This window comes from Sinohyriopsis cumingii, unplaced genomic scaffold (assembly GCF_028554795.1).
Source record: "Sinohyriopsis cumingii isolate HCF-2022 unplaced genomic scaffold, ASM2855479v2 utg000127l, whole genome shotgun sequence".
Lineage (NCBI taxonomy): Eukaryota > Metazoa > Mollusca > Bivalvia > Unionida > Unionidae > Sinohyriopsis > Sinohyriopsis cumingii.
Window position 1 is genome coordinate 3,613,516 of NW_028315871.1, and position 23,584 is coordinate 3,637,099.

The 23,584-nt window shown below is 34.3% G+C and overlaps 1 protein-coding gene across 1 annotated transcript in view; it reads left to right on the top strand.

Annotated features, from left to right (window-relative positions):
• LOC149774853 (hemicentin-1-like) overlaps positions 1–23,584 on the top strand; it is a 159,359-nt gene that overhangs the window by 128,527 nt on the left and 7,248 nt on the right. Inside the window, exons 12-17 of the mRNA XM_089944663.1 lie at positions 5,815–6,105; positions 11,250–11,381; positions 16,776–16,806; positions 17,028–17,146; positions 17,771–17,807; positions 19,880–19,996. Coding sequence (XP_089800789.1) covers positions 5,815–6,105; positions 11,250–11,381; positions 16,776–16,806; positions 17,028–17,146; positions 17,771–17,807; positions 19,880–19,961 — 692 coding nt within the window. The 3' untranslated portion in view covers positions 19,962–19,996. The remainder of the gene's footprint in view (positions 1–5,814; positions 6,106–11,249; positions 11,382–16,775; positions 16,807–17,027; positions 17,147–17,770; positions 17,808–19,879; positions 19,997–23,584) is intronic.

The window sequence follows — 23,584 nt, forward strand, 5'->3', positions numbered from 1 at the left end:
ATTTGTACAATTCCGTGACAGTTACCCACTGTCTGGTCTGGTACCTCTTAACATAAGATTTTATTTTATAGTTCTAGTATAGTTACAAAATACACTCTCATCTCCAGTTGATCCTAAATGAAAATAGTACCTGTATGACACCAAAATATAACTGCTACAAGGCTATCTTCAAAAAACTTATCACTACTTCTTCTAGCAGATGGTCATACCACCAATGGGTTTTCACTAAAGACATTATCATGTCAAGTTGGTCCTGAATTAAAACTTTCATGGTGACCCATATTTAGACTTGTTATAATGTCCAGATGATTCTAAATGATATTACTGCTCATACATCTTTGAAATCTTGTTCTTGCTACTCCTCCTGATTACATAGGGGATGTTTTGTTGGGGGTGTTGTATGCTAAAACTTCTCAAGAATTGTCTTATATTTGATTTCTGGAAATTTTTGGACCAATAGAGTGTGAGTCACTTTCATCTAATTGTACATATTTATCATCCATTATTGCAAGGGCTGTTTTGCTGCTCACCATAAACTACTGGGAAAATTGGAATGAAACTTTTCACAAACTCATGCCAAGGTCTAATTAATCCATTGTGAAAATGGTGCTCCTCTCACATCCACTATGACTGCTCATTGAGTCCATCTTGAAAATCTTTGTTTTTATTTATGCTCCCAAATGGATGGCCATGTCAACATTTAGTTTTTTCTAACGCACTTACTTTGATGTCTGGTTTGTTGGACATCATCAAAAGTATGGCCATCATGTGTCCATCTTAAACATCCTCTCCTTTTGCAACTTCCCCTGAATAGATGGTTGTATGGACATGAGGTTTTAACTAAAAGACTTATTTTGATCTACAGTTGATCTGAATGATGATCATAGTGTCCCTAGATCTGCAATGACAGCCATCTTGCAAGTCTAGCTTTCTTGTTCTGAACAGATGGTCATACTGATGTGATTTTCTCATAAAGATCTCTTATGATTTTAGTTGGTACAAAATGAAAGTGAGATTGACATATCCTCAAATATGGCCATAACAGCTGCCATCTTAAAGATCTTATCATCACTCCTCCTAAAAGAATTATTCTCTGGACATGGAGCTTTACATCAAATTAATGATTAATTTATATTTTATTATTTCTAGTTGGTCCTATATAAAAATAGTTCTGAATGGACATCTAGTATTACTGACATGGTGGTCATCTTAAATATTTGTTGATTGCTACTTCTCATGAATGGATAGTTTTATTAACAATGTTTTCAAACAAATACATTTTATGATGTTAACCATGAATGTATATAGTATGTCCTTTGGGTATTCCATATGTTCATCATAGTGGCCATCTTGAAAATCTTGTTTTCAAAACTTTTGAGTGGATGATCATATTGACGTTAGATTTTTACTAACAGACATTATGACTTGTTGGTTCTGAATGAAAGTTTTGGCAACCTGACATCCAGTATAGCCACCACAATAGCCATTTTGAAAATCTCGTTATCAGTTTTCCATCTTAATAAGGGATTTCATAAGGGTTTCCAATAAATGCTATCTAGTTGGTCCTTAATGAAAATGATGCTGATCTTGCATGTTGCTGCCATGGTGACCATCTTGAAAATATTCTTCTTCTTCTGATGTGATGATCATATTGACATAGATTTCCATTGAAAAGCTCATTTTGATGTGTATTTGGTCCTAAATGTAAAAAATGCTGATGGCATCAGTCTTAGAAATTGTGTTATTGCTCTTTGTTCTAAACAGATGGTCAAATTTACATTGGATATTCAGTAACTGTTTCCTTTTGATATCACATTGGTACTTAATTGAAATGGTGCAAATTAATCCTCCAGTTTTATAGCCATGGAGGCCATTTTAAATTAATGTTCAGGTTACTTCTGTTTTGATAATATAGAAACATGTGCTTTTCACTGCAAGACATTTATATGTGTAGTTAGTTCCAAATGAAAATAATGCTGATCAGACCTCCAACATGGCTACCATGATGGTCATCTTGACGATCTTGTAACTTCTTTTCTTCAACAAATGGTCGAGTAGGTTTTTACACTGAGACATTTTGACTAAGAGACATTATGATATTTTGTTGGTTCTAAATCAAAATAGTGCTGATCAATCAGGGAAATCTTGAAAATCTTGTTATCACTTTTTGTCTTGAAGGAATGGTCTTATCAGTATGTTATTTTTATGACATTATCTCGCAATATATTTGGATGTTAATGAATGTGATATAGTATAACCTCCCTTTTTGTTTAGAAATCTCCTAACAGCCATTACTGTGGAATAGATGGCCCAAGTCACCTATTTACAGAAAAAATATTCTTTCTTGAAATAAATAGTTCACTGATGCTTCTAGGGCATGTGTTTGTGATGATTCCACGGTTTGTTACAAGCTTGCTTAAACTGAATGATTCAATGCACCAAAAGTCCTGCAGTTAAGTTGATGTTGGTGCAAATTCTGTATTTGGATAGGGGATTAATTTTTTTGTTTTAATCAAACAAAAAGAGACCAAACTGAGACAGAGTGGTGTATAAAAGTAGATATATTTCTGTTCTCATGTCACATTGTGTAGTGGGGCCTCAGGTGGCCAAATGGTCTAAACTGTTCACCTTTATCACTGTCATCTCACCACTGTCCAAGTGGGTTTCGTTATCAGGCTTGGACAGTGTGGGTATTTGAGAATGCTTGCCATTAGCTTTCCATGGTCAGTTGTTCTTATCATGGTTTTCTAACAACTGGCTGTCATGTGTTGTTGTTGTTGTTGTTGTTGTGGGGTTTAACACCATTTTTCAGGATGTGATAGGCTATACATGGTGGCCAGTATTAATGGTGGAGGAAGAACCCGGGAAAACCCCGGAAAGAACCACCAACCCACGAGAAGATACTGGCAAACTTTCTCACATACCCACATTGGCTGAATCCGAGACTCGAACCGGCACAGACAGAGGCGAGATGGCAGTGATCCATAACAGAGAGCGTTTTAGACCACTCGGCCACGCGGGGCTCTGGCTGCCATGTGTAGCCTGTCATGTTCAGAAAAATGTGTTAAACCCAAAATAACAACAACAACATTGTGTAGTCTTTCAACAACCAAATCTCCTTTTTCAAGTAATACTTATCTTTAAAAAAAAATTGGTTCATCTTGGCCTTACAGACATACATTTTACATTCCTTATGAACTTGAAACTACACATACTTAAACATTTCCCAAGCTGTACTTGTGCCCATATTATACTCCTTTAGGCTGAAAAACGTACAGGTGATTTTACATGTGCACTGTTTCATGTATGGATAGCCAACTGAAGGTCTCTTTAATGTACTGAGTTATGAGGAATGCACACTTTCAGTTGGATTGTCTAAAGGAACTTTGCCTGGTTATTTTGAATGAAGAGGCACCAAAAGACTGAAATTGAATGAAATGATTTGACCCCTGCACAACAGTTGCCAGCAAGCAATGAAAAATTCAAGCATAACTTCCAGTTGATCTGACTCAGCAAATAGATATGGTTAGAAAAGTCAGAGAAGGGTATGCTGTGAAAACAGAAAAGCTAACACTTTTATTGTAGGATGCACAAACTACAGATTCTGAATCAATACAAAAGAAACTTAAATTCAGGTGATCATATGACAACTGTGTGAGTGGATGCCATGAAAATGAATTTTTTTTTGAGCAGGTAATAATTGACCTGATTTAATCTCACCTTTCTTGCATTGTTGTATTAGTATTTCTGGCATCCATATAAAGTAAACCATGTAGATTTGATATTGTATATTATGTTTATTTGTACTACAAGTATAGATTTAAGCTTTTGTTCACCTCAATAATTTTAAATTTCATAATTTTTTATTGATTAGCAATGATAACAGCCTCATTTTCTCTTTATTACACATTTGATTTACATGAATGCCCTTAAAAAGAAACACATTTCCAGACTTGTTATTCATGTATGCTTTAAACACTTTATTGATTATTTAATAAGCATTTTATGATGAAACTTTCCTGTTGTTTCATATTTTATCTACTTTTATTGAATTTTGAAGGCTACACTTCCAGTGTGTCATATAGTAAAATACAAAACCAATCAGAATTAATTGTAGTTTATTTGCCACTGCATGACACACTGTAATTATTGCATCAAAACTAAATCCAAATTGATACAAAGCAACTGAAAAGCTTCTTGGAAAAGTAACCATTAAATGATCTGTAAGGTACATACTTGGGGAGAAATTTGGAATGTCACCTTTTCCATTAACATATATGTACTCAGTGACTCACCATGCCAGTGGGAAAAAATACAGTTTTAGTAGAGATTCGGCGAGGGATGGATTTAGTTGTTAGTCGTCTCTGCTTCCACACGTGAACTTGTTCTTGAAAAGATTTTCCTTGCATGAGATAATTACACTATTTCTTCTCGTTTGAAGATTAGATTGTAACTAATTAGATTTCCACATTTAACTCAATGCCTGATTGAAAGTATTCATGCAGTGCAAAACAAAGGGTGTGGTGTCCAAGTGATGAAATGTATCATCCGAAATGGCTTTAATGTCGTGGTTGGAAGATGAAAAAAAAGGCTTTTGAAAGGTACTATAAATTTGGCCTCTCCCAGCGACTTAAATAAAAGCAATGAAATCTGATCGATTCTTGCATTTTCCAATTTGATCGATGATTAAAACAAGTTTATTGTGCTCTGAAAGTTTCCTTTTTAACTTTATTTAGCATGTGTCAATGAATACAATATTATGCCTTCATTAATCATATCAGCTGCATATCTCTTGTTCACTTTTATGTACTTTTCATGATGACTTCTGTGACTAAATACATGTACTGTTTAAACCAACTTGTTGACAGGTTTTCATTTCCCTGTGAATGGCCCCATCCCCTTGGTAGCCTCAGTAAGATGGGAACAGATTGACCAAAATCTGGGCCAATTTAAGTAAGTGTGCTTGAAGCATGTAAATAACAACTTTGTAACCATGTGCTAATGCCGACATTGAATATCGTAGTGAATGTTTTTCATATCAGGATGTGACCGATGCAATATTTTATTGTGGATTTTATAACACAAAGGTAACCAAAATGTAATTTGTCAATATACCAGTGTATTTCACACTGGTTTTGTCTTCATGTACTCAAAATTTCCATTGTTTGTTTTCTCAAGTGTAAATGCTACTCACTGACGACAGGTCACCCCTTACTGACGAATTTAACTTGTATCTTTTTTCCGCCCCCCCCCCCCCAACACTTATCTCGACATCCGCCTACGTCGACAATATTTCCTTGGGCCCGAGGATGTCAACATAAATGGGTAGGACTCTATGTATCGATAATGTTGTTATATTTTGACATTGTCTGAGACAGTTTTAGTGATCATGATAACAGGTTCAAGATTAAAGGCCATGACAAAGAATTTTGGTAATGCATTTAAGGTAACATTTGTACATCTTAACTAAAATGAAAGAAAATAATTATATTTCAAAATTTGGTATAATTGTAATTTCTCAACAATGTAGTATGACATAGACTTACCTTAAGTTCAAGGAAATTTCTTGAACTGGAAATTCTTTTTTAACATTAGAGTACCTGTCCCTTTTTCAGGACCCTTGTTGTTAGCATTATTGCTCTTTTTGTTCTACTGCTTAATGGAATGATGGAAATGGTTACAAGGGGCCCAGATGATGGGTAGATCTTCAAAATTACATTAACATATATTTTTAGTGAAAATTGATAAATTGTCCAATTTGAAGAAATATCTTATGATGACTTATCTTTGTACCTATATCTTTTCTTTTTGTAGATATCCCCGACATTCCCTCCAATGTAACTGTTACAGAGGTAAAACAAACAAGCTTGACAGTGCAGTGGGTTGCAGGATATAATGGTGGACTAGAGCAGACATTCCATATTATGATTAAAGCTGGTGACATCACAAGAAGTGTGTATGCATCTGATCCTGGATATGGGAAATCTGGGACTCAGACAATAGAAGACCTCATTCCCAACACAGAGTACAGCATATCCATGTCAGCCAACAACTCTTTGGGGTCAAGCATTGTGTCCAGTGTAATAGTCCAAATCACACTTAAAGGTATGCTTTGGGGTCAAGCAGTGTGAGCAATATAATAGTCCAGATTACACTTAAAGGTATGCTATGGGGTCAAGCATTGTCTCCAATGTAATAGTCCAAATCACACTTAAAGGTATGCTATGGGGTCAAGCAGTGTCTCCAATGTAATAGTCCAAATCACACTTAAAGGTATGATTTGGGGTCAAGCATTGCATCCAGTGTAATAGTCCAAATCACACTTAAAGGTATGCCATAATAATCCAAATCACACTTAAAGGTATCCCATAATAATCCAAATCACACTTCCAAATCACACCAAGTATTTACTGGCAACCATAATAGCGACACAAAATACATTATGAGAATATTCTCAAATAGAAGGCAGCTGCATAAGAATAGCATAAGAGTATATTTGTTTGGTCTAGACATGCACGTGCTTTTCTTATTTTCTATTTATAACAATTATGCTTGACACATTTCCAAAGAAACAGAGGCATTTCTCCAATCTGAAACTGTCTGACATATTAATTTCATTCATAATGGAGTACATTAGCAGACCAGTTTATACTTTGAAAGAAAATGGTGCCAGATGTTATCAAGTAATAATTGTGTGACTTGTGAATGTTCCATGACTGAAAAAATGTTTGAGCAGATAGATCTTTTCAAACTTCAAATTATGTCAGATCAAAGCAGAGCACAAATTAACACCATTTTACAAATTTTGAAATCAAGAATCTTAGACTGGCTCAATATAGCTTTCAAATTAAGCACATCATCATGTTTTTAGCAGAACTTGTGAAATTTACACTCATTCAGTGAAGTTGGACATGTAGACTAGTTAAAGTGAGTATCAGATATAAATTATTTGTCAGTATGTTTTCTTTTTATATTATGGTTCTATTCCACATGGATTTTGCACATTATGACAAGAATTTTAAAGACCACTCATGGCGGACAAAGAGGTTTGCGCATCCACCTTGGACTTGGGTGGCAGCATGTTTGAACCACAGCCAACTCATACCAAAGACTTATAAAAATGATACTAGCAGCTGTTTTGTTTGGCACTCAGCATTAATAGGTTAGTTTTAGGACTGGTCAGCCTTGAGTTAGGATAATATCACTTGGTGGGACATGGTGCTACATGTCTCCATCATGATGCCCCAGTGCTAACATCACTATAAACTGCCATACTGCAGACATCATATCAACTTGACTGAAAAAGTATTAAAGCTACGCTCAAAATCCTAAGCACACACACACACACACGCACACAAAACATTTTAACCAGCTGCAGAACCATATCTTTTTCTTTTCTTAAATTTTGTGGCATGTGCTACATAGATTACACTTTCTGTGTTCAGATTAAGCTTTTTTGGCAGTTATATTAACAATAATTATGCTTATACTTCTCTCAGAGTTGGCATGTATGCAGTACTACTTTTATCGCAATGGTGGAGATATCACTTTTGGAAATGCTTTCTTTTCCAAGTCAGAAATTGTATCTTCCATTGTGTATGTTATTCAGATCTGTATTTCTGTATTTAGGATTATTTAAATTTCATCTCCTACTTCTCTATATCTCCCCCTTTCCAATCAGAATGTGTGAGGACTATAGGCCCCCCCCACCCCCGCCAAGTATAGATTTTTGTAATAAGGACGTATCATCAAATATGGGGATCGACAAACTCGGATATAATAGATGTATAGCCATGATTCAGTCTGCTAAAAGAAATTTTTGTTTAAAGTATCTATTGAAAAGTCAGAAAATCCAAATTAAATGTGGAAAATTCTGAATGATTTTACTCCAGATAGAAACAGTAAGATCAAAAATTCAATTAATAATTGATGGAACAATAACTGATGATATGCATGATATTGTTAACATATTTAATCAACACTTCATGAGTGTAACACATCAGAATCCAATATCTCTCATACTAATGTAAAAAAAGTTAGAAGATTTTATCAAGTGTAAAATTCAGAAAATGTACAATTCATTATTCCCTTTAACATACATTATGAGCAGATGTAGGTGAACTGAAAGAGTTACTATCTAAGAAATCGGCTGGATTGCGCCAAATAGGTCCATTCATCTTAATGAAATGTGCTGGTATTATTACTCCATCTCTTGCCTATACAGTTACAGTGGAACCTGTCTTGAAAGACCACCCCATCTGTCAAAATATAATGGTTTCTCATGACAGGTGGTCTCTCATGACAGGTCATAACACTATATAATCGATAAATCTGTACATGAAGAACCTGGTCTCTCAAGACAGGTGGTTTCTCATAGTAGACAGGTTTTACTGTATTCATAGCATTACTAGGGTACTCTTTCCTTCTGAACTGAAAGCAGCCATGGTTATACCTGATTATAAAATGGGTTCAAAATCAAATCCAGATAATTATAGAACATTTATTTATTTTGACAACCATATCTAACTATTTGAAAAATGGGTTTTCAAACACTTCTCTGGTTACCTGTCTAAGTACCATTTAATTCGTCCATCCCAATTTGGATTAAGATGAAATCTTTCCTGTCAGTCTGCACTAGCAAAACTCACGGAGCCCCGGGTAGCTTGGCTAACTTGGCGGAAATATCACCTCCTTTTTTTTTTTTAGCTGACTTTGGTTTCAGTGCTCCACCTGACGGAGTCAGGGAGATAAATTTAAATTTCTTTGTACCACATCGTTCACACTTGATGTAAGCACTTGTTGATTGTTTTTTGTTGTAGTGGTTGTTATGTCTGCAGTTGGAGTACGTGCTCTACATTTCACACAATATAAATCCATATTCTTTTATAATATATCTAATGGAGATCACTGACTTTTCTGCTACAAAACGATGAGAGCCAGTTAAGCATCACGCAGCACTACCAAACTCTGTTCGTATGATTATAATTGGCCCATCTGGGAGTGGTAAGACGCAGTTGTTTATTTTGAAAAACAGGTTTTCAAACACTTCTCTGGTTACCTGTCTAAGTACCATTTAATTCATCCATCCCAATTTGGAATAAGATGAAATCTTTTATGTCAATCTGCACTAACAAAACACTGTTTGCAAAGGACAAGCGAGAATGGGTTAGAAATGTATACCTTGAATTTAAGAAGACCTTTCAGTACTTTGTTGACCTTAATATACCTGCATGGGGACTTGAAAAGTATAAATTATCTCACTCGTCACTCTCAAAGTTAAAATCATACCTATCTGACAGAAGACAAGTCGTTTTCCTTCAGCATAGGAGTTCCACTGGGTCTTTGTTGGTGCTTGTATTTTTCATGTTGTTTACAGATGATTTGCTCCTGTGTGTACAACATGTAAAAACTGATCTATTTGCTGATGATACAACTTTTCATACGTCTCATTCTAACTTTGTAAGAGTGAGAAAAAAAATTGGGGTTAAGATTTATATCATGTTGAATGTCGGTGCATACTGAATAACTGTAGTGTTGACACTAAAAACTTTGGGAGTTCCTGTTGATAATACTCTGGAGTAGTGTAAGCAAGTGAAACACATTTGTAAACTCAAGGATTGCCCATTTTTTTCAGAGGATAAAACATGATCTAGCACTCAACTATCAGAAGTTATTTTCAGTTCATTCATTCATTCATTCTTCTTTTCGGACTACCAGTGCTGAATTTGAGGAAATTCAACTGATAGTAATACTGAAACAATCCATATACTTCAAAAACGGGCAAAAAGAATTATCCTAAGTTTACCATTTGGTACACCACCCAGAATTCTTTTCTCTAAATTAAAATGGCTGCAATTCAATACAGATTAGTCTTTAAAAAATGATTTGTTCTGTGAAATGAGTTTTCTGAAACAAATCAAAAGATGTTCAAAACAAATTTCTATAACCATTAAATGATTCAAAACAAAGATATATGACTGCTATCTCAAAAGTCAGTTTTCATTGTAAAGATTGAAATAAATGCACACCATTTTATTCTGTTAATGCATTTCATATATTTTTAGTGCTTTTATACTTCTTCAGAATACATTGGATTTCAGAAAACATCCATTTGTTGAAAGCAGTGCAATCAAGATGGCATTGGATCTTGATACTATATACAGTAGGAAAGGAATATTTGGTACTGATAATGATGCAGTTATGTCAGTGTATATTGCCTATGTGTCTCAGGGAAAGATTCATACAATAAACAAACAATTTAGGGTATTAAAGCTGTATGTTCTAATTTTCACAAGTTACAAACATTGCACCTTTAACAGTGCTTTACTATTGTTCATTGTTTTTCATTCATTTACAATAGTTTTGTTCATCCTAAGAGCCTCCAGGGAGAATAGTATCTTAAACTGAGTTACCCTCAACAATATTATTTACTAAATGCCTAAATAAAAACTTAAAACAAAAAGGATGGCCTTCAAGTTTTAAAGTTTTTTATTGGTTTTCTACTTGAATCATGCAAATTGTCAGTGACTAAACTAACTTACATGTCCTGTTGCTACTGTGTATTCTCCATCACCCATGCATTATAATATACCTGTTACACTCTATGAGGAAGGAACACATTTTTACAGTAACACATGGTTAAATATAGTAATAATCTTTGCTCAAGGAACAATGTTAACTATTTAACAATAATAATCATCTTCTGAGTAATCAGATGTTGTTGAATGTTCATTGCAATCCAAAATTAAGTGACAAGCAAAATTTGTGTGCATTGAACTTGACTGCAGTCGTTCTAGGGCCAGAAACTCACATGTGATAGTTCAATGATCCCCCTTCACCTGTGAAATATTTACTTATCCTGTATCTACTAAATGATATCACATGTATATCCTACATGACCAATGTGTTAGAAATGAAAATTTCAGTGTTGACTATTCTGCAAAATGATGCAGTATTCTTTGTTTACATGGCATGATAAATAATGCTAGGGCTATGCAGTAGGTGAATTTTTCATTATTGCTTGTTTTATTTTTGGAATAAATTTTAATTTCACTTGACTTTATATTGTGTTATATTTAATATTTAGGTGACATGCACACACATACACATATTTCAATTTTTTTTTTATAGAATCTTTTGACTTGTCCATAACCTTAGTAGACAAAATGAATCCTATACACATAAAAGTATTGACAACTCTGTTGGTAACTGGCTTCTGACTTGTATTCCATTATATTTATTTTTTTCAGTACCAGATGCAATTTCATCCCCGATCGCTGCAATAGCTGGGGGTGTTGCTGGTGCCATACTTACGATTTTACTTGTAGGGATAGGTATATTCCTTTGCAGAAGATATCAGTACAACAAGAAAAATGTGGATGGTAAGAGTTGATGTAGCATCACAAGCTCTTTGCCTTTGCTAAATTACATAAGATGTGACTAATCTTTTAATGCTAACATTATAACTTGCAACTGTTTTTCAGTGAATTCATTTATTTCATGGTAGGCCTTCAGTAAAATTCATATATGCCAGAAAAATTGGACAAGATTAATTTTTTTGACCGCTCCAGTGGCCTACTGGTTAGAGCATCCACCTCAGATGTGGGAGGTCACAGGTTCGGTCCCCGGCCAAGTCATACCAAAGACTTAAAAAAATGGTACTAACAGCTGCTTCGCTTGGCACTCATCATTAGAAGGTTAGTGTTAAAGGACTGGTTGGCCTGGTGTCAGGATAATGTGACTGGGTGGGACATCATGCTACATGTCTGCGACATGATGCCCCAGTGCTAGACATCACTATACACTGTCACACTGCAGACATCATAGTGATATGACTGAAAAGTTGATAAAGCTACGTTAAAAATCTAAATCACACACACACAAGATTAATTTTGGACTGCTAAATGACCAAATCAAATATTGGTACTTTCTGATGGGAAATACATATTCAATGACCAAATCAAATATTGGTACTTTCTGATGGGAAATACATATTCAATGACCAAATCAAATATTGGTACTTTCTGATGGGAAATACATATTCAATGACCAAATCAAATATTGGTACTTTCTGACGGGAAATACATATTCAATGACTAAATCAAATATTGGTACTTTCTGACGGGAAATACATATTCAATGACCAAATCAAATATTGGTACTTTCTGATGGGAAATACATATTCAATGACCAAATCAAATATTGGTACTTTCTGATGGGAAATACATATTCAATGACCAAATCAAATATTGGTACTTTCTGATGGGAAATACATATTCAATGACCAAATCAAATATTGGTACTTTCTGATGGGAAATACATATTCAATGACCAAATCAAATATTGGTACTTTCTGATGGGAAATACATATTCAATGACCAAATCAAATATTGGTACTTTCTGATGGGAAATACATATTCAATGACTAAATCAAATATTGGTACTTTCTGATGGGAAACACATATTCAATGACCAAATCAAATATTGGTACTTTCTGATGGGAAACACATATTCAATGACCAAATCAAATATTGGTACTTTCTGATGGGAAATACATATTCAATGACCAAATCAAATATTGGTACTTTCTGATGGGAAACTCATTCAAACATAGGAAGGAGAAGAATAATGCTAATAATATCTTTGTAGAGCACAAATATTCAAAATCACTTTACAATATTAACACATAATCTTTTCATGCCAACATTATATCAATAAAGGGAGCATTTACTTTTTGTGTGAGTTCATTTATTTCATGGAAGGCCTTTATAATGAATCTGTTCTAGAAATGTTCTAGAAGTCTGATGTTTAACTGGCTATAAAATGACTAAATCAGATATGGCAACTTTCATATGGGAAAATCGTTCAGATTTTATACATACCTTGCAAGAAATGAACAACCCAGTAAATGGGTCTGGGCACATATTATAGTTAAGGCTGTCTTTCAGTAGGTGTAAAATTTCATTAATATTTCTCTAATTGGTACTAGTTCCCTAATTAAACCAAGTTCGGGTGAAAACCACTTAATTTCATTGGGATCCACAACATCTACAGACTAGTTATTGCCAAATTCAGTACAACTGTGTAAATAGTTGAATACTGTTAATACTTTGCATGTCACTTAGTTGTCAGTTATAAGCAATTTTGTGACAAACCAACACTAGTAGGTAATTTAGTGATGAGATAATTGAAGTAAAATACATTCCTCAAGGATACACCACAGTAACTGATCAAGGCTGATCTGATGGTAGGATTTCAGCCACCACCATAAACTAATTTGTTATACAGTAATGATAGTTGTAATGATGATCACTGTGAACATAGTTTTAATACTTTTAATGTCCCCTTGAGTGCCTCTAATAGCATTGATATTAATCTCATACATTTAGGGGTTTCTAGCAAAGGTTTACACATAGGTCATTTAAATATTTAGGGTTTTTGTAGAAAGATTGATGAAGTGAAGTTACTGCTAACCTCTCCAAATAATAATATCCATTTATTTGGACTCTCAGAAACAATGTTAACAGAAAATCAGGGTGAAAATTTCTTGTATATCAATGGCTACGACAAAAACCTTATCGAAAGGATAGGAAAACAGGTGGTGGTGGGCTCCTTGTGTATGTTAGAACTGATACTATTTGTAAAAGATGGGAAGACCTAGAAACACAGGAAATATAATCCATTTGACTACAAGATCACTCCAGAAAAGGCTAAGCCCTATTTATTAGGTTTTGTGTACAGACCCCCATCATCACATCCTGATTGGTGTGAATATTTTGAACTTAAAGTAGATAAAATTTCAAAAGAACAGAAAGAATTTTACAGTCTAGGCGATATAAATAGAGACCTTCTCAATGATCAAATAAAAGTGAATTGGATGAATTTTATTGCTTCATTAGGTATGGAGCAACTAGTAAATGAACCCACCAGAGTAACATGTACCCTAAAACACTTATAGATCATACTTATACCAATACAAAAGAAAATGTTGTGGAAGTAATGGTTCCAAAGATTGGTATAAGTGACCACATTGCAATTTTTTAACACGTAAAGTCGATGGCAAATCAACAAAAATAATATCCATAAATCCATTACTTATAGATGCTTTCAAAACTTTGATCCTGTTAAATTCCTAGAAGATCTGAAACAGATTCCATGGAATACAGTCCAAATCTTTGAAGATATTGATGATATTTTAGATACTTGGGCAGATCCATTCATCAGTATAGTGAACAAGCATGCCCCTTTAAAATCAAACAGGATAAAGAAAGACCAGCAGCCAGGCTGGATCTCACCAGAAATTTTAGAAGCAATAAAGCAAAGAGACCAACCAAAATCAGTAGGAAATCAAACTGAATATAAAGTTAATAAAATGATACATCAAGCCAAAACAAGCGCACTATACAGAAGTGCTTGATGAAAACCAAAATAATCCCAAAGCTATCTGGAAAGTGTTTACAGGGTTTGGTGCAGGAAAATGTAAGAGTAAAGCTGAAATTTTATCCCTCAATCATGAGGGTATTTGCAGTGATAATCCAGCTGACATCTCAAATATTTTTAACAACTTTTTTGTTCAAATTGCTGAAAAACTTAAAGAACCCAGAACTTCATCTAATCATCTGGAACTCAAACATTTTTGTGCTAAAAAACTACCAGACAATTTAAAGTTTGAAATTCCTGAAATGAATCCTGAATTTGTGTTGAAATATATAACAAGAATGTATGATTGTAAAGCTACAGGACTTGATATGATTGGACCAAGGCTACTAAAGGTAGCTGCACCTGCAATTGTAGAGAGTATAGCTTTCATTTGCAATGAAAGTATTAGGTCTAATAAATTTCCACAAACATGGAAAACTGCCACGATTGTACCATTGCATAAAGCAGGAACAAAAGATGATGTAAATAACTACAGACCCATCTCTATCCTTCTTTATCTTTCCATATTACTAGAAAAACATGTACATGATTCTTTTCTCATCTATTTAAACACTTATGATCTTATTCATGATAATCAGTCTGGCTTTCACCAGAATCACTCCTGTGAAATTGCATTTGTATCTTTGATTGATAAATGGCTGAAAGCATTAGATCAAGGAGAAATGGTTGGCACTATTATGGCTGATTTTCGTAAAGCTTTTGATCTTGTAGACCATGAAATTTTGCTTGAAAAACTACAAATCTATCAATGCAGTGAAAACTCCCTAAACTGGTTTACTTCTTACTTAACTGAGAGAGTGCAAAAAGTATCTTTAAATGGTAAACTTTCTGAAAGTAAACATATTAATTGTGGAGTACCACAAGGCTCTATCCTTGGGCCTCTCTTATTCATACTATTTATCAACGATTTACCTCTTAAGATTGGAACTTCAGTTTCTTCCACTGACCTTTATGCAGATGATACTACACTGTCTGAGACTGGTAAAACCAAAACAGTACTTGAAAATAACTTACAAGTTGCTCTCAACAGACTTAAAGTATGGTGCAAGGAAAACAGTATGATCATAAATACAGAAAAATTGAAAGCCCTACTAGTTACAACACAACAAAAACGAGCAAGGCTAGATAGCGACAAACTCCAGGTTCTGTTTGACAATGTGAGCCTCAATATGACCTCTCAAGATAGAATTCTTGGTGTATTTGTGGATAACAATCTTACTTGGTCTATTCACATTAAACATATTTCAAAAAAGGTTTGCTCTTATCTTTGGCTACTGAGGAAAATCAAAACATACATTCCTCTTCAGTATAGGGTCATCTTTTATAAAAGTTATATTCAGCCATATCTGGACTACTGTAATGTAATTTGGGGTAATACCTCTAATTCAAACATAACAACACTTTTGAGACTCCAAAAGAGGGCTTGCCATTTAATTCTAGATCAAAGTATAGACAGTTTTCAGGATGCAAAGAATAATAGCAAGATTTTAATAATACATGAAAGAATATTTCTTAGAAAGGCCAGATTGATGTATAAAGTATCCAGAAAAGACATTCCTGTCTAAGTAATATCTTTCACCAAAGAGATGGTGATGGCACTCCAAATTTAAGGTCCATAAGAAGAAAAAATTACATTATACCGAGGCCAAATAAGGAATTGTTTAAAAAAAGTTTTCAATATACTGGTCCACTGGTATGGAACAACATTCCCAGTGACATAAGGCAGGCTCCTATCATTTCATCTTTTCACAATCAATGTCTTAAATGGATGAAATCTTTAGAAAATTGAACAGTTCTAGTACAAAAAATACCGCCTGCTTTTCTGTAATTTTACATCATTTTCATAGCTGAATATTTCAATGCAGGATTATATTTTATGTTTTATATATGTTTATGTTTTCACTGATGCCTGTGAATGTGTTCCAGGCTTGATACTTTGAATTTTAAAATTACTTAATTATTTAATGTCAAGCCAGACTCTTGACATCATGTTGTATATACTGTATATATTGTACATAACAGACAGAAGGCCTCAAGGTAGATTAGTTCTGTAACTAATTGAGTTACCTTCTCTAAATAAAGTCTTTATTATTATTATTATTATTATTATTATTTTTATTTTGGTCACAAGTCTGGGACATTTAAAGCACTTAGTGATCAGCTGTGACTAAGAGAGTATGCATTATAATTTCCCAGTAAATTTCCACTTGGGCCTTTGTTAGTGGTATGTCTTATTCCGTGTCTTTAAGGACCCTTGCTGAATTTATCACACTTGATATTTCCTCACTTATCATATTATAGACTGTTTCTTTTCCTTTTTTTTTTTTTTTTTGCAGAGGATGCCTTGAACAAAGATTTTAAGCAGAGGTGAGCTTAGTGTTTGATTACTTTGTGTCACTTAGTTTTATGTATGTAAGGAAACCAAAGAGCACTGTTACATCTTATAAATTATATCCAAACATGCTTAGCAATACAAATATTGTGGAAAAGGAGATCATAGATTGCCTGTAAAATTAATCAGTTTACTATCTGGTTCTTATGCCTTTATTTACCTTTCAGATGGCAAATATTTATTCTTAACATTTCAGGTCTAACCAAATTGGTAACATATATGCAAACACTACATACAGCAGTGATGTAAGCAACACAGAATATGAAAGTCTGCAAGCCAGTAAAACAGAAGGAAATCCATACCAGGCACTCACCGGTATATGACACAAAATCATAAATAATGAAAATTACAACATGTAAATCTATAATAAATTCTGAAAGATTTTATCAAAAAGCTTTTGATATAAACAAGGGACTGACTTTAGTTCACTTGTACAAACAATAAATGGAACATAATGAGACAATTATAATTTTCTTCTTCAGTAAGCATATATATTTTATTTCTTCAAGACACAAAAGGTAACAAATTAAAAGACTAAAGAATGAAAACTGTATCAACAGAATGTATCACACCATATGCGTTTCATCAACCTTACTTAATTCTGTACTGAGGAAGTAAATTTGGCCTGACTTGGTACCTGAAAGTGGATAGTTGTTTAGTGCATTTAGAGAAGAAAGTAACAAATATTATTATTATTATTATTATTATTATTATTGTTATTCTTTCATCTGATGACTAATACATGAAAAACAAAACACAAATACAATTATTGACTGTTGACATGTATATGGCTCTATGGCTATGAATAGTGCACTAGTATAATTTAAAATATAAAATATTAATACTGTTGTTGGTGGAAAGAAAATACAAGTGTGAACTATTTTGTGTATAATTATAATAGATTTTGCAAATTTGATTGCTTTTATTATTTATTAATAGATTGTGATAAAGACTGCAGCAAATCTGTTACAATAAGGTACTAGATTATTAACTCTCTCCCTTTCTCTCTCTCCAATCTAAGACATTGTATCTAATACATACATCCTTTGTGTTTTCTGAAGCCTATTATTTTTGGGGTTTTTATTTTATTTTCTGTTTCTGTAATTATGACCTTCTTTTAAACAATTTTATATTGATTCATCTGCTGCTAGTATTACCTACATTATATACCCTTGCATTATGTTCATACATACATGCATACAGACAGACAGACAGAAGACATATAGACTCAAATACATGAATATACATCTGCTAAATCAATAAACATTAAATATAGAAACTAAAATAAATTCTGCAGTAGAGAGATATGGTTTAATTAGCAATCAATATCAGACTTGCATATATTATGTATATTTTTGTTAATTGTTGAAACACAAGAAACTGAAATAACAATCATTTATATTTAAAATAAAGTAGATTCTAGCTTAATTTATTTAGCATTTCTTTAAAAATCTAAGTGACTTTCTTTCTTTTAATTATATAAGAGAAGACCATAGCTGTGTTATCTAGATGTGTGTTACTTGTTTTGCAAATAATTCACTTATATTTTGTATGATTGTAGCATTTTTTGACCCGATAATTTTAAGTGTTAAAGGTCATCATGAAGCATTTCAAGAGCTATCCTGGCAGGTTGCCAGTTGGGCAACTTGTACTTTGGCAGACTATGAACTGGGTCATTACAATCACATTTTGGTATAAATGTAAAGACCACATTTAGCCACATTTTGTTGTATGTTGGGCCCACAAGATAACATACATAAATATGAAATAAATTTACAAAATATAAAATTGAAAAGGTAATGAAAATGAAAAATTTCTATCTTGAAAAAATTGTGACACCTACTTGACAGTAGTATTGAATGTCTTCATTACCAGAACATATTTGTAGCAACAGGAATGAAGTTTGCAATCACGGTTCATATAACAAACATGATTATAGTAATATCTTGTACTTATAACAGCATATGCTTATGAAATTTTACTGGTTTACTAACAATGATAACATTAAGGAAATGTGCTGGTCATATACCATAACATGTGAAATTCTTTTGGTTAGTAAGAAACATAAAGAATGAAATTGGGATGGTCTAATAAAAGACATGAGAACTTGAATTGTGTACAGTTCATATACCAGTTATACAATACCTTATTTAAGTTTAGTTGTTCAGACAACCAAAAATAAAGAAGAAAATATTACTTCTTCCCATCTGCATCAGAACATTATTAGAATCTCTGTTATATGCATACTAAGGCTATTGCATGTTGTGAGAATGTTGACTCATTAGATTATGTCATGCCAGAGTTGGCCTGATAATGATCTTCACCCAGCAAAGTCACAACATCACACAGTGACAAACCATTATTACTGGACCACATGTCATTAAGCTTTGTATTACATGGACTAGAATTGTTTAGTGTATTATGATACAAACTACACTAAACTTCTTATGCATATGTGCATGAGAAAATACAATTTAAATATCAAGACTATTCTCTATATAGAATGACAATCTACAGTATTGTATGATAACCAAGTTCACACAAGTTTTCAGAAGGACGGAATGCACAAGATTGCATAGAGCTGGAGTTATTTCCCTCACATACCATATAAAAATACTTCTAACTCATACCAGCATGTCAATTGAGATAAAATAGGAATGTTAGCTGAAAACACATATCAAATATGACAGCATTGTGCAGAACGAAATTTGGCAAAAGAAATGCAAGAAAAATTTCAAAGCTAATTACACAATCACAGGCAACTGTGCTATTAACTGCATGCTGGCACACTTTGAAGAATGAACTACCATTTATTTTTCTCTAATTTCACCTTTTTTATTTTTTATTTATTTTTTATTTTCTTCATGTTTTCTTATCTCTTTGTCACTGTAATTTAATTGTAACATTTGTTTGTTGTTGGCAGGTAGCACATGCAAAAAAACAGAAAAAGGTGATCATGGTCAGATTTGCTGTAAACTCAGTGTTGTAACTGATCTTGCACATTACTTTTCCTCGTAACTGATATTAATTTCCTCCTTAAAATTTCAGATCATCTGGAGCAGATAAAATATACATCAACACTGCACCCACTGGTGTTCACAGTGATACAGAGTACGAAAGTCTGCAGTAAAAATAAAGAAACAAATGTATATTGGATACTCAATGGTAATGAAGTTTTGTTGTGGTATTACAGATAATGAAAGCTGCAATATCTGAAATTATGACAAATTCTGAAACATTTTAATTAATAATTTTTTATATAAAGTTATTATTGCTGTGACTTATTTCAATATTAATCAGTAAACCTAGATCTCAGCATGATGAGTTATTTTTTGTATTTTTCTTATTTGGTAAGCAATGCAGACTTCATTTCATCATAATCAAGAGCAAGGCATAACAAGTTAGAAATTAAAAGAATGTGAATGAAAACAGAAATTATAACAATGCTTACTGGTAGATTTCCCCTACTTTACTTTAAATTGGACACTGTAGAAAGTACTTTAACTTTATTTCATATTTGAATGAGGTCAGTTTTGTTGTGCTCTTGGAAAGAAAATGTTGATGTAAAATAAAGTGTTAGATTTATTTTTAGACCTTTTCACAGCCCCACCACATTAGAGGGCTGTTGCCACAGAAACGTTTAGGAAACTTTTGTATGATGGGTGTGGGTGGGAAACATCATCTGCTAGACCTCGGTCTCAATCCTAGTGGAATCCTCTTCCAGTTTAATGCAACATAGGCTGTCCAAGATAGAATTCATTTTGTTTTCTGAGAGAATTGTTGTGAACTGTTGCTTCCACTTGTTACATAAATAATTTGAGTTTGACCCCATTAGAGTTCTCAGGTGAAACAAAAGGTTACAAATTCTTAAGTAACTTAAATTATACTGTAGGGATACATTTGCCAATAAGCACCCCACCCACAACCTAGAAGTAGAACAGTGACTGAAATTCATGGCCAGTCAAAGTGGTAACATTACTGCTTCCTAAGAAACCCACACACTCTTGCCATTGTATTCTTTATGCTATCAACACTGTTAACAGCTCCTTTGTGCTTTCTGGGTATGGTACTATTCCTCATTTGCATTTGTCTTCAAATTAGCAGATCCTTTTCAGGTGAAAATCAGGTTGTATTATGAACTTTGTGTATATCAACATTATAACTACTCTTTGAGCAGTTTATTCAGCTGGAGTGATGGGGGCTAATGAGGATCTGTTGTCTTATGGTAATGAACCTCTAACTGATTTATGTGGCATACTGCAAAAGATGGTGATGTGGTGAAAGAAAATTTACTTTTTCCTGAACATTTTTAGACCCATAATAGGATGGCAGTTACACCAGCCAGCATTCACACATGGAGTTAAAACTAACCTGCCTTCTATTCAGAAGGCTTACATTTATCTCAATAATCAGAGGAGTTAAGGCATTCAATATGCAAAACCAATGAAATATGGTGCTGAAAATGTCCCAAAGTCAGAGTAGATTATTACTAGAATGCAATAACAAAAGCAAGGACTAGATTACTTTTTATACATTTAGGCATTTATGTGCTCCATTCTGTCATGGAGCTTAACATTAGCACTTATGCAGTTATGCCAAAAACATTAAGGAGGCAAGGTTAAGATTAATGTTGCTAGGATACCAAGACAAGGGACATAAACAAATGTTGATGAAGACACAGAATGAAATGAAACTGTAAAAACGAAGCATGAAATAACTTGCTTTAACCTGCCAACAGGTGGAATCCTCACAGTGGCAGTTCAAACTAGCAAAAGGTATAGGCATTGAAAATGGCAGAGATCACTGTTATGACTCAATGGTCTTAAACTATGTAACAGAAAGAAGCATAGCCAGTAAGACTAGTTTTGTTGTTGTTGTTGTTCTAGGGTTTAACACCATTTTTCAGCACAAAATAGTCTATACATGGTGGCCAATATAACTGGTGGAGGAAGAACCCTGGAAAACCCAGGGAAGAACCACCAACCCACAAGAAGGTACCGGCAGGCTTTCCCACATACCAACGTTAGCTGAGCCTTGGAGTCGAACCCACGCAGACAGAGGTGAGATGGCAGTGATCCGTAACGGAGAGCGCTTTAGACCACTTGGCCACTCGGGGCCCCAACTAGTTTTGTAAAATTAACAAATAACACTGGTCAACAGTGAAATCATTACTGACTTGAAAAGGCCCTAATCTGTAGTATTTTGGTGTGCCGAACACGAATATAACCGTGAAAAATTTTTATTGGCTCTCGTTTTGAAGATATTCATATACCTCATTTTCTATGTTTCACTGTGTAAATTTCTCCAGTAGGACTGCAGCAACATCCGGAATAATGATGTAACATTGCATAATACCATCATGCTCACATCATCCACAGTTGATTGCATCATTTTCTGATGCAATGCAATACTAATGCCATGCGGCTGCTGAAGTAAGTTGACGTCAGCAGTGTACTATACATGTGTAGGCCTATTATACTAATGCCAGGCGGCTGCTGAAGCTGACGTAAGCAGTGTACTATATAAAGCCCAATCAGATAGGTTCAGCATTTAAAATATTTTAGACGTTGTGCGAGACAGTTCAAGCTACTGTTACATAAAACTTATTATTTTATCCATTTACGTACAATAAAGAACAGTAATGCCTCGAAAGTGTGTTAATACCGCGGACAATTTTTGCTATATTTGTGGGGAAGTGACATTTGCCAACCAGAAGAAAAGTATCAATTCTCAAGTGAAGAAGGCATATCATCTTTACTTCGGATGCAAGGTTGGTGACCAAGACAAGCCTTGGGCTCCGCATATATGCTGTGCTACATGTACAACACAGCTTTCACAGTGGTTGAATTGCAAAAGGTCATCAATGCCGTTTGCAGTCCCAGTGGTGTGGAGAGAGCCAAGCAACCACCTAAATGACTGTTACTTCTGCTTGGTTCCTCCTCTTTCCGGCGGAATAACGAAGCGAAAGAAGTCGAGAATAGTCTACCCAAACATTCCGTCTGCATTGAGACCAGTTCCACATGGTGAGGGACTTCCTATTCCAGAACCTCCAGCAGAATATTCTCTTGATTCATCTGACGAAGACAAAGGTGAGTCGACCTGTTCTTCTCCTGGTCCATCAGCATGCAGTGATCCAGATTTTCACTGTGGTGCATCATCAACCCCACACAGAATAACACAGGAAGAACTAAATGACCTGATTCGTGATTTGGACTTATCAAAGAACAAGGCAGAATTGCTAGGATCAAGACTCCAACAATGGAATCTTCTAGAAGAAGATGTCACAATTACTGCACATCAAAAGCGCCACCAGCAATTGGAGCCTTTCTTCAGAAAGGAAAGTAATCTGATATTCTGTTCCGATATTGAGGGCCTCATGAATGCTTTAAAAATCACTCATGACCCACAAGAATGGAGACTATTTGTGGACTCTTCGAAATTGAGTCTCAAGGCTGTGCTTTTGCACAATGGAAACATTCTTCCATCTATTCCAGTAGCGTATGCTGTCCACATGAAAGAGACATACGATAACTTAAGGCAGCTACTGAATTCCATTGAGTATAACAAGTACAGCTGGCACCTCTGTGGTGATTTGAAGGTAGTTGCCCTTTTAATGGGACTGCAGCAAGGATATACAAAATACATGTGTTTCTTATGCGAGTGGGATAGCCGAGCAAGGGAAATGCACTACATGAGGAAGGAATGGACTCACAGGCAGAATGTAGCCATTGGAGAGAAGAATATCCAACACCC